Here is a 13,266-nt window from a genome sequence, read left to right as displayed (position 1 = left end):
CCAGAGCGGCGCGTCACGCCACTGTGGCCTTTCCTTTACCATATGAAAAGAAGAGCGCATTAAGATGCAAGAGGCGTACAAGCCCCCTGTTTACCCAAAGCCGACTTGAGTATCCTTGACACAGGCCTCGCTGCACTGCGTTATTATAAAAAAAGATCGTTCACAACTGTAAGGCATTATTTTGTCTGGCATAACAAACTTTAATGACTTTATAACCTCAGAATTGGTTAAAGAAGTGCAATAATGATAAATAATAATGCTTATAATAAATAATAATACATTCATTATTTTTTATAGGCTGTTATAGAAGAAGCTTTGTCTTGTTGCAGGATGTCTTACTCTTTATCCTCAGATAATTTATGCTTTGCGCTTGCTTAAGGACACAGCCGGATTATTCAGCGTCCATCTTTTTTTTTTTTTTTTAATTATTATCGTAATATTTTCTAGCATAGCCCACTGTTGCTTTTTCCTGCTTCAAGAACTTTGTGCACCCGAGGCTGGACTGCGAGACGCACCAGCTCCTCTCCGGCTGTGCGTCCAATCAGCGGGAGCTTTGCAGAGTCTTCCAGTTGTAATTGGATGGAGATGGAGGGGAATACGCAGCCCCTGGCACAACGTAAACACATGCTCATCTCCTTCCCTCCGTAGAGGACGCACCGGATGGAGCAGATGGAGTGAGCGAAACAACTGAGAGGACCACAGAGACTAAAGGTTTTTTGTCATTATCATTTAATCGCATTCAGAACGTGAATATCAGACAACCGAGTTACGTGTGATTGGTCTTACAGCTCCTCAGTTTGGCGCGGATCAAAGAAAGTGTTCTTCCATATCATCAGGTCTGTGGATTACGCACGGCGGAGCTCACGGGACAGACAAAAGTTTTGAAAACTATCTTTTTGTGGCACAGGACTGCGCAACAAAGTACGTTTTTTTCGCACATCTGAGCACTCACATGCTTTTGTGTAACTGAAATCATCACCTGAGCCTCCATGGAGTGATTTGACCCTTTTTTTTAACCACTACGCAAACATCGCTCATGCTGATATAGACTGACTTTATTTAGGCTATGGATTAGAAAACAGAGGGACTTTAATCAAACATCAGTATAACGTATAACGATATATGCTTTGGGGGATGGCAACAGCCACCTCAAGTCCATACCTTGCCAGCAGCAGGATTTTATCCGGCCCGGTCCTTCACTCTGACCGGAGGGGTGGTGGCATGCAGCCGGGCAGCACCGCTGTGACCACAGTTTCCAGTGGATACAGAGGGGACCCTTCAGTCAAGATGGTGCAGAGTGACTTCATGCAGGGAGCCATGGTGGCGAGCAACGGCGGGCACATGCTAAGCCATGCTCACCAGTGGATGACATCTTTGCCTCACGCAGCGGCCGCAGCAGCCGCAGCCGCGGTGGCAGCAGTCGAGGCCGGCTCTCCGTGGACCCCCAGCTCCCAGCCGCAAGAGGTAAAGAGAAACGGCGGCAGGGAGGACCTCCACCCCGGCTCAGCGCTGCACCACAGGTCCCCACATCTGGGACCCCATCAAACGCACCCGGGGAGTTGGGGAGGCACCTCCGCAGCGCACATCATCACAGAGGGGCAGCAGCAGCAGCAGCAGCAGCAGCAGCAGCAGTCCCTCATTTACTCCCAGCCAGGCGGGTTCACAGTCAACGGGATGCTCAGTTCACACGCCGGACAGAGCCTCATGCACCCGGGGCTGGTGCGCGGGGAGTCTCCAGAGCTGGACCACGGCAGCCAGCATCACCACCATCACCACCATAATCACCACACGCACCTTCACCAGCATCACGGTGTGAGCCATGAGCCGCACTCAGACGAGGACACCCCGACGTCCGATGACCTGGAGCACTTCGCCAAACAATTCAAACAGCGTCGGATCAAGCTCGGTTTCACGCAGGCAGATGTGGGCTTAGCTTTGGGCACCCTGTACGGCAACGTGTTCTCACAGACCACCATCTGCAGGTTCGAGGCGCTTCAGCTGAGCTTTAAGAACATGTGCAAGCTAAAACCTCTGCTCAACAAATGGCTGGAGGAGGCTGACTCCACGACCGGGAGCCCAACCAGCATCGATAAGATCGCCACCCAGGGCAGGAAGAGGAAAAAGCGCACATCCATCGAGGTGAGCGTAAAAGGCGCGTTGGAGAGCCACTTCCTCAAGTGTCCCAAACCCTCCGCGCAGGAGATCAACTCTCTGGCGGACACTCTGCAGCTGGAGAAGGAGGTGGTCAGGGTCTGGTTTTGCAACCGAAGGCAGAAAGAGAAGCGCATGACGCCACCTGGACTCCCACGCACCCCAGAGGACGCGTACTCACAGGTGGGCAGCATGGGTCCTGACACACCGTCCCCCTCCATAGACTGCAAGAGGATGTACAGCGACACGTGAAAATAACTGAAACAAAACGACTTACGAGAATCTGAACAACGTGTTTGAAATAGATTTTTAGAGACATCTTTCCCTGAATGACTAGAATATTTGGTTAACTTTTCTTACACACATACGTCCACACATGTCCGTTGATCCACAATAATGTTATCCAGTGTGTGTGCATTTCAGAGCGGGACAGATGTCTACTTTTATGCATTGTCGAGTATTTTTCTGCACTATGAATCAGCCTTTGGGACAGAAATTTGAATAGAAAACAAATTTAAGGTCTTTTAAAGGCCATTTTCACCGAAAGATCACAGCCTATAGACAAAAAAGAAGTTCAAACAGGCAAAGCTCTTCACATATCCTAAAATACAAGTTCCCTTGTAATGCTGCAGATCCTAATGTCCCACATGGTTAGACTGGACTGTAACCTATGTTTTTTTTTTTTAATGGAAGACATTGATTTAATGTGCTTTATTCAGCATTAAGTTGTTTTTAAAATGAGCAATAATTTATCTTCTTTTAAGGTGTTTCCCACATTTGTGTTGTGTGTCAGTGGATTTATGTTGTGACACAGTTTAAGATGGTCAAAGAGCAGAAGTAATTCCAGTATTGTGTTTTCCTCCATAGGAAACGTTCTACTTGTTTTGAAATGAGCAATCATTCCCTTAAGTTAATGTACAAGTAAGTCTGCTGTGTATTCTTGTGTGATGATTTGGACTATTTATTTTTTTCCACTGTGTTTATTTTCATGGAATAGACTAATTATTTAATAAATCTGACATATGGGAAAATTGTGTTCAGATATCTGAGATGGCAACCATCATTATTAGTTCCACCGGATACACACACACACACACACACACACACACACACACACAAACAAAATAAGGCTCTACACGTCAAAATGGAAAATTTAGAGTTTTCATGAGGATCAAATACAATATACAGACGTGACCTCATCAGTTATATGAGTCATAAAGGCATAAAATTAAAGTCTTTTTTTTAAATATCCATGTCACTCTGCTTGGGCTTTCTTGTTAACAGCAGCATCAAGAGCTGAAATGACTTGTCAGTTAATTGATTTGATGATTGAAAGAAAATTCCTTGACAACCACTCTGAGAATCGATCAACTGTTTCATCAAAAATGCCAAACTTTTGCTAGTTCCATACTCTTAGATGCAAAGATCTCATGATTTTCTTTGCCATATTTGATTGTTAACTTGAGCTGTGTTTACAAAAGACATTTTCGCTATTTTCTATCGTTTTGTAGACAAAACTGATTGAGAAAATAACAGGCAGATTCATTAATAATTAAAATATTTACTAGTTGCAGCCCTCGCAGCGTTGTTATGTTACCCCCTCCAAATATTTACATAAACCAAAATATTCTGTCAGTATCCAACTTGTGTGAAGCTTTGTTGACTCTATAGAAATTAAACACTTCACATAAGCCCCCTTTTTACGTTTTTGTGCCGTATACTGCATATGAGTCCAACCACATACATCGTGTGGCAGTGCTGTGGACTGCAGCTCTGTGGAACGCAGCCAACAGAGGTCGGCTATCCCAGCTGGCAGCTCACCTCCGCAGCGGTTGCCAAGGTGACAGCGAGATGGAGTGACACGAGGCAGCAGATCTTTTGCCACAGATGATGGGTTTGGCAGATAGGCAGCGAGAAGCTTGGGACGCCGGCTCTGAAAAACAATCTGTTTTTCTTCTCTCTGTCTCTGATCAATGCCTGCAAACACACAATGACGCACAATAATAAATGCGTGCAGAAACACATACATGTGCTGATGTTGCAGAACAATGATCTCATTGATAACAATGGCGTGAGTCAGAGGAGCAGTCAAGGAGAAGCTGTAGTTGCAGTGAAACTGGGAGAGGTCAAAGGTCTTCTGGTAGGCTGGAGCAGCTGCTGACAAACCAGACAGAAAACTGAAGAATAAACATAAACCTGGAAGTTAATGCATTACTGCAACTGTTACACTTTTAATTATAATTTAGTGTATGTATTTTTGGCGTCCCGTCTTATGAAAACAAATAAGTGACCGGCACATACTTTTTTGGAAACTCTGTCACTCTTCATCTGATTCATGATGAAATTGTTCTTATGGATTTGCAGCATGCATCCTACACTGCCAAAACTATTAAAACACATGTAGACAGTCACACAAACATGTCAAACAGTTTCCAAGGTGTGTGTTTGCATGTCTTTGGTGAACATTGGCAGGATATAAAGGAAACTCGGGCCTTGTGGTTATAAATAGCAGTCTTCCTGTAGGAATGGATGGGTTGACTGGGTCTTTACACATTAGCTTACAGAGCTGTGGTCACTCCAGGTCAATTTTCAATCCCTGAAGAGGCCGAAAGGACACGAGTAGATATGACGTTGAAGGTATGATGATGATAAAATCGGAAAGGATTCTGCTGTTATTGGTTGAACTCGTATGGGTGACCTCAAAGATGCATCTGTTGTGTATTTCTTAGCTCCAGACAAGTTGATGTTTTACAGAAACAGTTTTTTCCCGAGGCAATGGTGATGCTGAAAAAACACTTCTTACTGACTGATAATTGCCGCCTTCGGACACATGCGCTGAGCTTGGCAGCAAGTAAGTTGAATATAAAAAGTATAAAACACATACACAGTCGTCTCATCAAAACGAATCCGTCATATTTACTTTGAAATATTGGGCAGAACACATTGTTAATGCAATGGAAGACCTCTGTGTGCCGTCACAGTAATACAGGACAGGTGGCACCACAGCTCACTGTCATCACCCACTGATGGCTCTTAACATGATGTATTCCCATCGAGCTGCAAAAGTCCACTGATAAAAAAAGGAGGGGAAACCTAAGCTTCCAGGATTGCAGTGTGATCCCCTCAAAGCTCAGTGATGTAAAGATGAGAGATAAGGCAGGAATTTGGGAGGGGGGGGGATAAGAAGCCCTTTAAAGGGGTTTTGTCATCACACGTTGCTAGGTTTCTTTTCTGAATATCAATGCTGGGATCTGAAGCTACGAGCTGATGATGTTACAGCACCCAAAGTATCCAAACCTGAGCCACAAAAACACCTCTGAAATGTCTCAGCTCGCTTCAAAGTGCATCATGCATCTGTGCTTGTTTTTGCTTGTATGTGTGTGCTATTAAAATTTAGTGGTAATTGTTTCCTGCATCACTGAAACAATGGCTGTTTGCAGCTACACACTAAAGACGTTATTACCTCCTCCCATAACAACGGCTAATATAATTGCTCATAATTGCTCTTAAAGCCCTTTTCAGAAGTACATTACATAAAGCAATTATTGCTTGATAATCCCTCCCTTAATGATTGCTGTTTGTGTCTCGCAGCTCAGGCACGGTCACATAGGCCAACAACAGAGACGCACATGCACCTGTTCAACAAATAATTTAACAGCAGCAAAGTTTTCATCTAGAACTATTTTCACTGTGGTTTGCACATTATCAGTCCCCACTGTTTGGTGTTAATTATTTCACATAGCGGAGATTGGCTAACCACTAAAGTCTAACACTGATTAACACATCATGGCTTCCTCAGTGTGAATCGAACCTCGTGAGAAACATAACTCAATACCTGCAGTCAGAAGAAGTGGTGTGCATGAATAAAAGAGCCCAGTAGATGCATTAGAGGTGGACGTACTTAAAAGGGGTGTTTTGTTTGCCCGTGAGTATACTAAAATGTGTGACTTTTCCCCCTTTAAATGCAACACAATTATCTGTACATGGCTCAGTCAATATTGTTACATGTGTGGGTTTTTCTCCTGTCCTCTAATCAGAATATTCAGATTTAGTGGTGGACATTTTTCATTTTGGCTGTGTTTGCTTTGATGGAGTACCAAAGTCTCTCCATCAGGAAGAAATTAAAGCAAACATCTGTGGAATAATGGACAGGGAAATGAATTCTCTCACTAGCAAGCTTGTTGTGTGGGTGCCACTGAACGTGACGAGCATGCATGTGCCAGACCGGTGGAGTGGAACTCGTTTGATGGGCATGTTCAACACATGGGCATGATGCCAATTTAGACAAGCATGCCCATGAAAAGAAACCCAGCCTGCATACGAAATGTGTGAACGAAATTGTAAGTGTGTGAAGATTGAAAATACAACAGGTTTTCTATAAAAATTAATTACAATGTGATTAACTGTGGAGGAATGTCTCTGCATGTTATTTTGCACAAGTGTCAGTATACTTGATTGTAATTATTCATTATTATCATGGATATCTGGAGCGCTAAAAAGTCTGAATGAAAAACATATCAACGCAACAAGCCCTTGAACCTATAGCTATAAACACCAAAACATGCCAACACAAATGCCTCACCAAGCGAAGGCCAAGTGCATGTAAGGTACGATGCTGCCATCTCCTGGACAAAACAATTCATGCATGTTTACTGAGCTTATGTCAATTAAATATTACTATTGCACGCAAAATTACATTCCAGGCCTGTGAGAGGAGATTTCTATATTTATTTATTTATTTTTGCTTTTTTTTTTTTTTGTTCAAAATACCGTGAGTATGAAAATCTGAATTGCCGTTGGTAAAATGTCTCAGCATCCAAAACGCACAATTACCTACAGACGTGTGCATGTATGTCTTCGTAATGTGGATCTGGAATTAAAAATAAGACACTCATAGTGTCTGTAATTAGCTGCAAATTCTGGCCAAAACAAATGAAATAATGAAACAGCGAGTAAGTAAGAAGAGAAAAGTGGCAGCATAATCATTCAAAAGGAAATGCAACATGGAAAAAAAATGTCAGGAAGCTGAATAATTGGCCATTAATGATTGTGTATTTGGATGAAATATAATAGTTTTAATAACATGCTAACTTGTTTCAGTGGTCGCTGACTGTGGCCTCCACATATCTAATGTTTAGATAGAATAAAAAAAAATGTCATGAACACTTGCTGGTAAATTAGTCATAAAGACGTCGGATCTGCTTTGTATGTAAATTGTCAATAAATTATGTTTTCTGTTGTTGTTGTGCCTTTTTTTTCTCCTTCTATTTGGGAAAGCAAGTTTAATGGTGTAAGGTAAGTTGCAGTTATTAGTTGTTACAGCGCAGACATTTAAGCGCAAAAACCGTGGCACCGTGCGCGTTACGCGCCACACCGCTCCTTTAAGTCAGCGACCACCTGCTCTCCGGCGTCAGCGCCGAGCGCAGGCAGCGCGATGGCGATCGATACGGCGGTGAAACGTCCAAAGCGGGATGTTCTGGGGGGGGGGGGGAAACCTCGGCATGCAGAGGCGGAGGAGCAGGCTCGCCGGGCTGATTGGCTCGACTGAAGACGAGCAATAAACCTGCTGTCAAACGCGACCGTCAAGGTAGGCCTACTTATGTCAAAGATGCATTGATTTATTGCTGTAATCTCCTAATCGAGAGCAAAATGAGGGCGTCTTGTCTCTGACGCCTGTTGTGTGTCTGAAATGTAGCATCGACCTGTTTTGCCTCAGTAGTGACGCGGAGAGGCTGATGGAGAGAGAGAGCAGTGAAAGATAAGTGTGGCGGAGAGGCAAGCTCGTATGTAAATGTGAGAACACGCTGTACAAGATCAGTAAAAACTCCTAAATATGAGCCATGAATTACCAGCGCAGGAAAACATGGGGTCTGGTGTCGCACATATACACACACACACTGCACCGTGAAGCAGCAGCAGCCTGCATGGAGGAGCTGATACTGTCATTTAATCTCATACATTTAATTACAAGTGCTTGTCATCAAACCGATCATGAAAACTAGGAAATCAAGGGACCTATTTAACTTTATCGTCATCATAAGATTTTTTTTTTTTTTTTTTTCATTTTGATTTTCTGTAGCTGATATTGTTCAGTTGTTGTATTGTCACACCAGTCTCTTTATCAGTCTGTCCCTCAGCTGATCAGCAGCGAGTCAAATCACATTTTTGTTGAAACAAGCAGCTAGGAGCCCCCTGCAGTGCAAAGCAGCTCATTATCAATTGGAAATAATTTGCGTCTACTCTTTAATTTTGAAAGGTAAATGTATTAGAATGCAGAATTAAGCATTTTATTTTCTGGTGGTATAATTTTATTGTGATGTAGCCATTTGTTTGTTCTATCTCATGCCTTTGCCCTCATTTTTTTCTCTCTCTCTCTATGTAGCTGCTTTATTGTTTCTTTTGACATAATAAATACCAAAATGCTTTATTGATTAAACCAAAAGGTGATGACATGAAACAGTGAACAAGCACAGGCTCATGTATATATTCATCACCCTTTTGTCTCTTGAGTGTCATGAAAATATATGTTTAAGCACTAGTGTCGGTTCCCATGTCCTGAGTCACGAGTGTAAAAGCCTGTGACACAGAAGATATTTTGTCATAGACACTTGTGCAGGGGATGAGAGGACAGGCTGCTTGAAGCCATGGAAGCGGTGACCTTGTTACCTTGGCAACAACCAGCAATGCTATTCAGTGGCCTGTAAGGGATTTTGTGCGAGACTGTACCTACGATCACTGAAGAGATTGTTCCCTTTTACCTGCTTTGATGAATTAGCATGTACTGATTTTTTATTGATATATATGTATATAACATTACAGTAACTAAAACTCAGACCCCTGAACACTACACAACACAATCACTGAATCCATATTCCTTTCTTACCAAAGACATTTTGACAGGATAGAGTAGGAAAAACTTGCATGTAAATAATAAAATTGATTCTGTTTTGTTGCTTCAGTTTCAGGGTCCTTATGTTGTTCATGTTGGCTCACTGTCACACTGCCATGGCTTACTGGAGCAATTGAATAGAACGGAGCAATAATTAATGTTAGTACCTGTGCTTTTCTTGCTATGAACGTGCAAAACGTCTGCAGTAAAAATACCTACTACAGCCAGGTGGTAACACTGTAAGTTTTCAAGGCATTAAACCTGGAGGATACAAACTCTGACTGGGTTTCTTTGTCTCTCAGCTCCTCGGTACAGATCCATCTGGGAGGACTGTATCTGAGACCTGAACGCCAGAATATCCACAGCACATTGTTAACACTTGTACTGTCCCACCACTAGGAGCAGCAGGTGGAAACCATAGCAACGGACGTGTCCTGTGAGAGTGTGTGTGTATCCTGAAGATGCCTCTCTGGTTTACCAAGGCTGCATCAGAGTCTGAAGTCAAGGGAAGACAGCCAACGATACCATGGGTGTGTACTCTATTGTAAGTGTGTGTGTTTCTATTCATGTGTGAAACATTACAGCTCACTGGTTAAAAATTAACCTCGTTCAGGCCAGTGACAACACATCTCTCCTCTCAGCGTGTTGTGTCTGTGGGTTGACCGTATGTCTTATAAAACTCCTTCAGCGTCACGGGGACGCCACTCCGCCTCTCTCTGTTTCATATTTATAAGTGTCACTGAGTAATAGATCACTGAGCAGCTGAACTCCTCTGACTATCTGATGAGACAGTATTTTTTTTTATTTTTTTTTATTGTCATGCCATGTTTACTGCAGCTTTTTAAGAGACTGACAGCACATTAATTTAATGCTCTTGTAACTCACATTGACATCCACCCTGTTAATTTCCCCAAAGTTACAGTGTTTTTGCTGTTTCAGTAAATATACTTGAACAAGCCTAATGTGGATATTCTTCTGTTTCTGTCTCAGATATCACCATGGAAGACCAACTGGTCAAAAACAACTTGATGTGTATATCACAATAAAAATCAACCATGTGCAGCTTCTTTCGGGTTGATATCCCCTGATAATAGCTGCTATGGCTTTTTGTAATGAAAGCCTGCTGGAGGAGTGTGAGCTCATGCAGCCAGACAATGCAGAGGAAACAGCAGAGAGCCCGCCGTCAGAGGCTGCGACTCCTCTCATATCAGTCACTCTGCGTGTGACCCTAGCAGCCATAATGATCTTCATGATCACTATTGGTTTCCTTGGCAACGCAATTGTGTGTCTGATTGTTTACCAGAAACCTGCCATGCGTTCTGCTATCAATCTCCTCCTCGCTACCTTGGCCTTTTCGGACATTATGCTCTCTCTGCTCTGCATGCCCTTCACTGCAGTCACTGTGGCCACTGCTGACTGGAGCTTCGGGAGCGGGTTCTGCCGAGCCTCCATCATGCTGTACTGGCTGTTCGTCTTGGAGGGGGTGTCCATCCTCCTCATAATCAGTGTGGACCGATTCCTCATCATTGTGCAGCGGCAGGACAAGCTGACCCCACACAGAGCTAAACTGTTGATCGCAGGTTCATGGGTGCTGAGCCTGTGCGTGTCGCTGCCGTCTGTGGTGGGCTGGAGGACAGGTGCAGCGGGTATTGGGGGAACCTGGGCACCGCAGTGTGTGCTGGGATATAGTGAGTCTCTGGCCGACCGTGGATACACAGTGCTGTTGGCAGTCGCAGTATTCTTTGTGCCATTCACTGTCATGTTGTATTCTTACATGTGCATCCTCAACACGGTGCGCCGCAACACCTTGCGCATCCACAACCACACCAGCGAGCATTCCTGTCTGCCAGCTCTCAACCAAGTCAGCAAAATGAGACTTACTGGGCTGCAGCGGCCCCCTCAGGTCAAAGTGGACATGAGCTTCAAGACACGAGCCTTCACCACCATTCTCATCCTTTTTGTCGGTTTCTCAGTGTGCTGGCTACCGCACACTGTGGTCAGCCTGCTAGCAGTGTTCAGCCGGCAGTTCTACTACAGCTCGGTCTTCTACCCGATCAGCGTAGGCGCTCTGTGGCTCAGCTACCTGAAGACAGTCTTCAACCCCGTCATCTACTGCTGGAGGATCAGAAAGTTCAGAGAGGCCTGTCAGGAGTTTATTCCCAAAAGCTGCAGACTGTGTCCCACAGTGCCGGGCAGGAGCCGCAGGAGAGTGAGGCCCAGTAACATTTATGTGTGCAGTGAGACTCAGTCGGCTGTGTGAAATAAGGAGGACCAATTCGATAGATGCACAAACCAGCAGCTTTGGATGCTTCTATCAACAGTTTTTAATCTTTCTCATAATAAGCAATGAGACTTAAATTCACCTTAAAAAAAGAAATTAAGACTTGTTCACCAAATAATGTCACCACAACAATGAACTTTAAGTCTCAATTTAAAGCCAAAGTAGGTGATAAGTTGTTGAAGGGCTCAGAGAAATATAAATGTGAACATTGACAGTCCAATGGCAACTCCATCTGCTGGGGAAGGTCATGTGACACAGTCGGAAGCTCTAGAGTAGCAACTGAATGAACCTTGTGGTGAGATTATTTTGTGTGAAAGATCAATATTAAACACTGGGTGATGTGACTTCATGGCCTTTTGTGGCTTCTGAAACTTACTGCATTCCAACAGCTTCATATGATCCACTGTCCATTTACTTCTCTTTCACATTTGGTCCCTCAAGCGGTTCATCAATATTGTTCTGTTACTTCAGACTGTAAAATCAGTATTCAGTCATTGAGTAGTAGTGGTGATAATTATTCAGTTGTTAGTTGTGTGAGTTTCCAAAAAACAAAAAAAACCCAGCCAAACAAACAAAAAATTAATGTACGGTATTAATGTTCAGTGATGTTCTCAGAGGAAAGTCTGACAGCTTTTTAAAAAACAGAATTCAAGCGTCAGTTATTGAGCTATGAATGTTTACTTGAATGATGAAACCATGTAAATAAATATAGTTTTGAAATGAAGTTACACTGATAGACTGAATGAAAGAGACACACCACAAATGCTGTGACCCCCTGAGGCAGAGCCGCACCACGTATGGTACATCTACTACTGAAGACAACATACACAGCAATCCCATGAGAAGAGTGAGGCCTGTACAAAACCTCTAACTAACTGAACGAACAAGTGAAGTAGTAGTTTGAGTGAACTGTAGATTTGACTCAACTGTGGGTAATATTTTAAATTTTGTGGCATTTTATAATTGATTTTGGGATATTGTTATAGATGCCATAAAGCAGGAAGATTGCCTTCGATTATACTGGCAGCCTCAGCCAAATAGAGGAGTCGTGCAGCCTAGAACAGAAGATAGTGCTGTTCTTTCAGTGCAAATTAAGTTAGCTCCATTTTACACTAAATTCTCAGCCTCATTAGCAGACTCAATTATCGTTTTCTTTCACTGAGTTCATTCATTCACTCTGTTTGAATTGCTGAACAAATCAGAGATGTTGGCAGTGACCCAGACGTCCGAAACCAGATTACTGAACTCGAGGTACAGCAACGTGGTTTTGACAAACAACAAGAAATGTGCTTTTAATTTTGAGATGTGTTCACAAAATAGTAACTTCTGGACCACAGAGAGAAAACAAATAGCACTAATCAAATATTCTATAAAAGGCGCCGTCATTTGCATTACACTCCATTACATTACACTTACATTGCACACCTTCTGCTTCTCAGTCAAATATTCTACAAACACTGGGATTATGACCTTGAAGAGAAGTGAATTAGTCATAATCTGAAAAAAATACATATACAATACAATAATCCTGTATTATTGTATTATTATAGTAAAACATGAATTTTTGCTCTATACATTTGCACGTGTCAGCAGCGTGACAACCAACCCATGGTCTCTCTATCTTAATTTAGATCTCATGTTTGCTTCTACATCACATTACTATCCTAACTTAATCAGTTGACTTAGAGCTGGATCTAACATTTGTTTCCAAAGATGTCAGGAGAGGGGGACTTTTTTTTTTTTTTTCCCTTTTGATCTGGTGCGGTGCAAACACCTCCCCTCAAGGCGAGGCAAGTTTGTTTATATAGCACTATTGAGTGAGAAGGCAAGTCAAAGTGCTTAAGAGAGGCATGCCAACACATTAAAAATAAGTCATTGCAATACTTAACCAATCAGGCACAGTCTGTGTAAGCTGAAGGCCATAGCTCTGGTTTGAAAGAGGCTT

General features: G+C 43.0%; 2 protein-coding genes across 3 annotated transcripts; both read left to right on the top strand.

Annotated features, from left to right (window-relative positions):
• Positions 1-444: 444 nt before the first annotated feature.
• pou3f3a (POU class 3 homeobox 3a) lies at positions 445-3,176 on the top strand. The gene has a single exon (XM_071477609.1). The coding sequence runs from the start codon at positions 1,123-1,125 to the stop codon at positions 2,401-2,403; it is 1,281 nt and encodes a 426-aa protein (XP_071333710.1). The 5' UTR covers positions 445-1,122; the 3' UTR covers positions 2,404-3,176.
• Positions 3,177-7,532: 4,356 nt separating this feature from the next.
• gpr45 (G protein-coupled receptor 45) lies at positions 7,533-12,069 on the top strand. Of its 2 annotated transcripts, none has more exons than XM_071477597.1 (3): positions 7,533-7,738; positions 9,440-9,584; positions 10,031-12,069. In XM_071477597.1, exon 3 carries the CDS (start codon positions 10,140-10,142, stop codon positions 11,298-11,300), a length of 1,161 nt encoding a protein of 386 aa, XP_071333698.1. In that variant the 5' UTR covers positions 7,533-7,738; positions 9,440-9,584; positions 10,031-10,139; the 3' UTR covers positions 11,301-12,069. The 2 variants fall into 2 exon arrangements, with proteins under 2 accessions (XP_071333698.1, XP_071333687.1); XM_071477586.1 differs by having other exon boundaries at positions 7,534-7,738; positions 9,440-9,570.
• Positions 12,070-13,266: the final 1,197 nt, after the last annotated feature.

This window comes from Trachinotus anak, unplaced genomic scaffold (assembly GCF_046630095.1).
Source record: "Trachinotus anak isolate AG129_WGS33_773 ecotype Australia unplaced genomic scaffold, CSIRO_AGI_Tana_v1 ptg000001l, whole genome shotgun sequence".
NCBI classification, from domain to species: Eukaryota; Metazoa; Chordata; class Actinopteri; order Carangiformes; family Carangidae; genus Trachinotus; species Trachinotus anak.
The sequence above is the reverse complement of the archived record's forward strand: the minus strand, read 5'-3'. Positions and strand labels throughout refer to the sequence as shown.

What these genes read in the sequence shown, in the direction of transcription:
- gpr45 (XM_071477597.1), top strand. Translation starts at nt 10,140, where the DNA reads ATGGCTTTTTGTAATGAAAGCCTGCTGGAGGAGTGTGAGCTCATGCAG.
- pou3f3a (XM_071477609.1), top strand. Translation starts at nt 1,123, where the DNA reads ATGCTTTGGGGGATGGCAACAGCCACCTCAAGTCCATACCTTGCCAGC.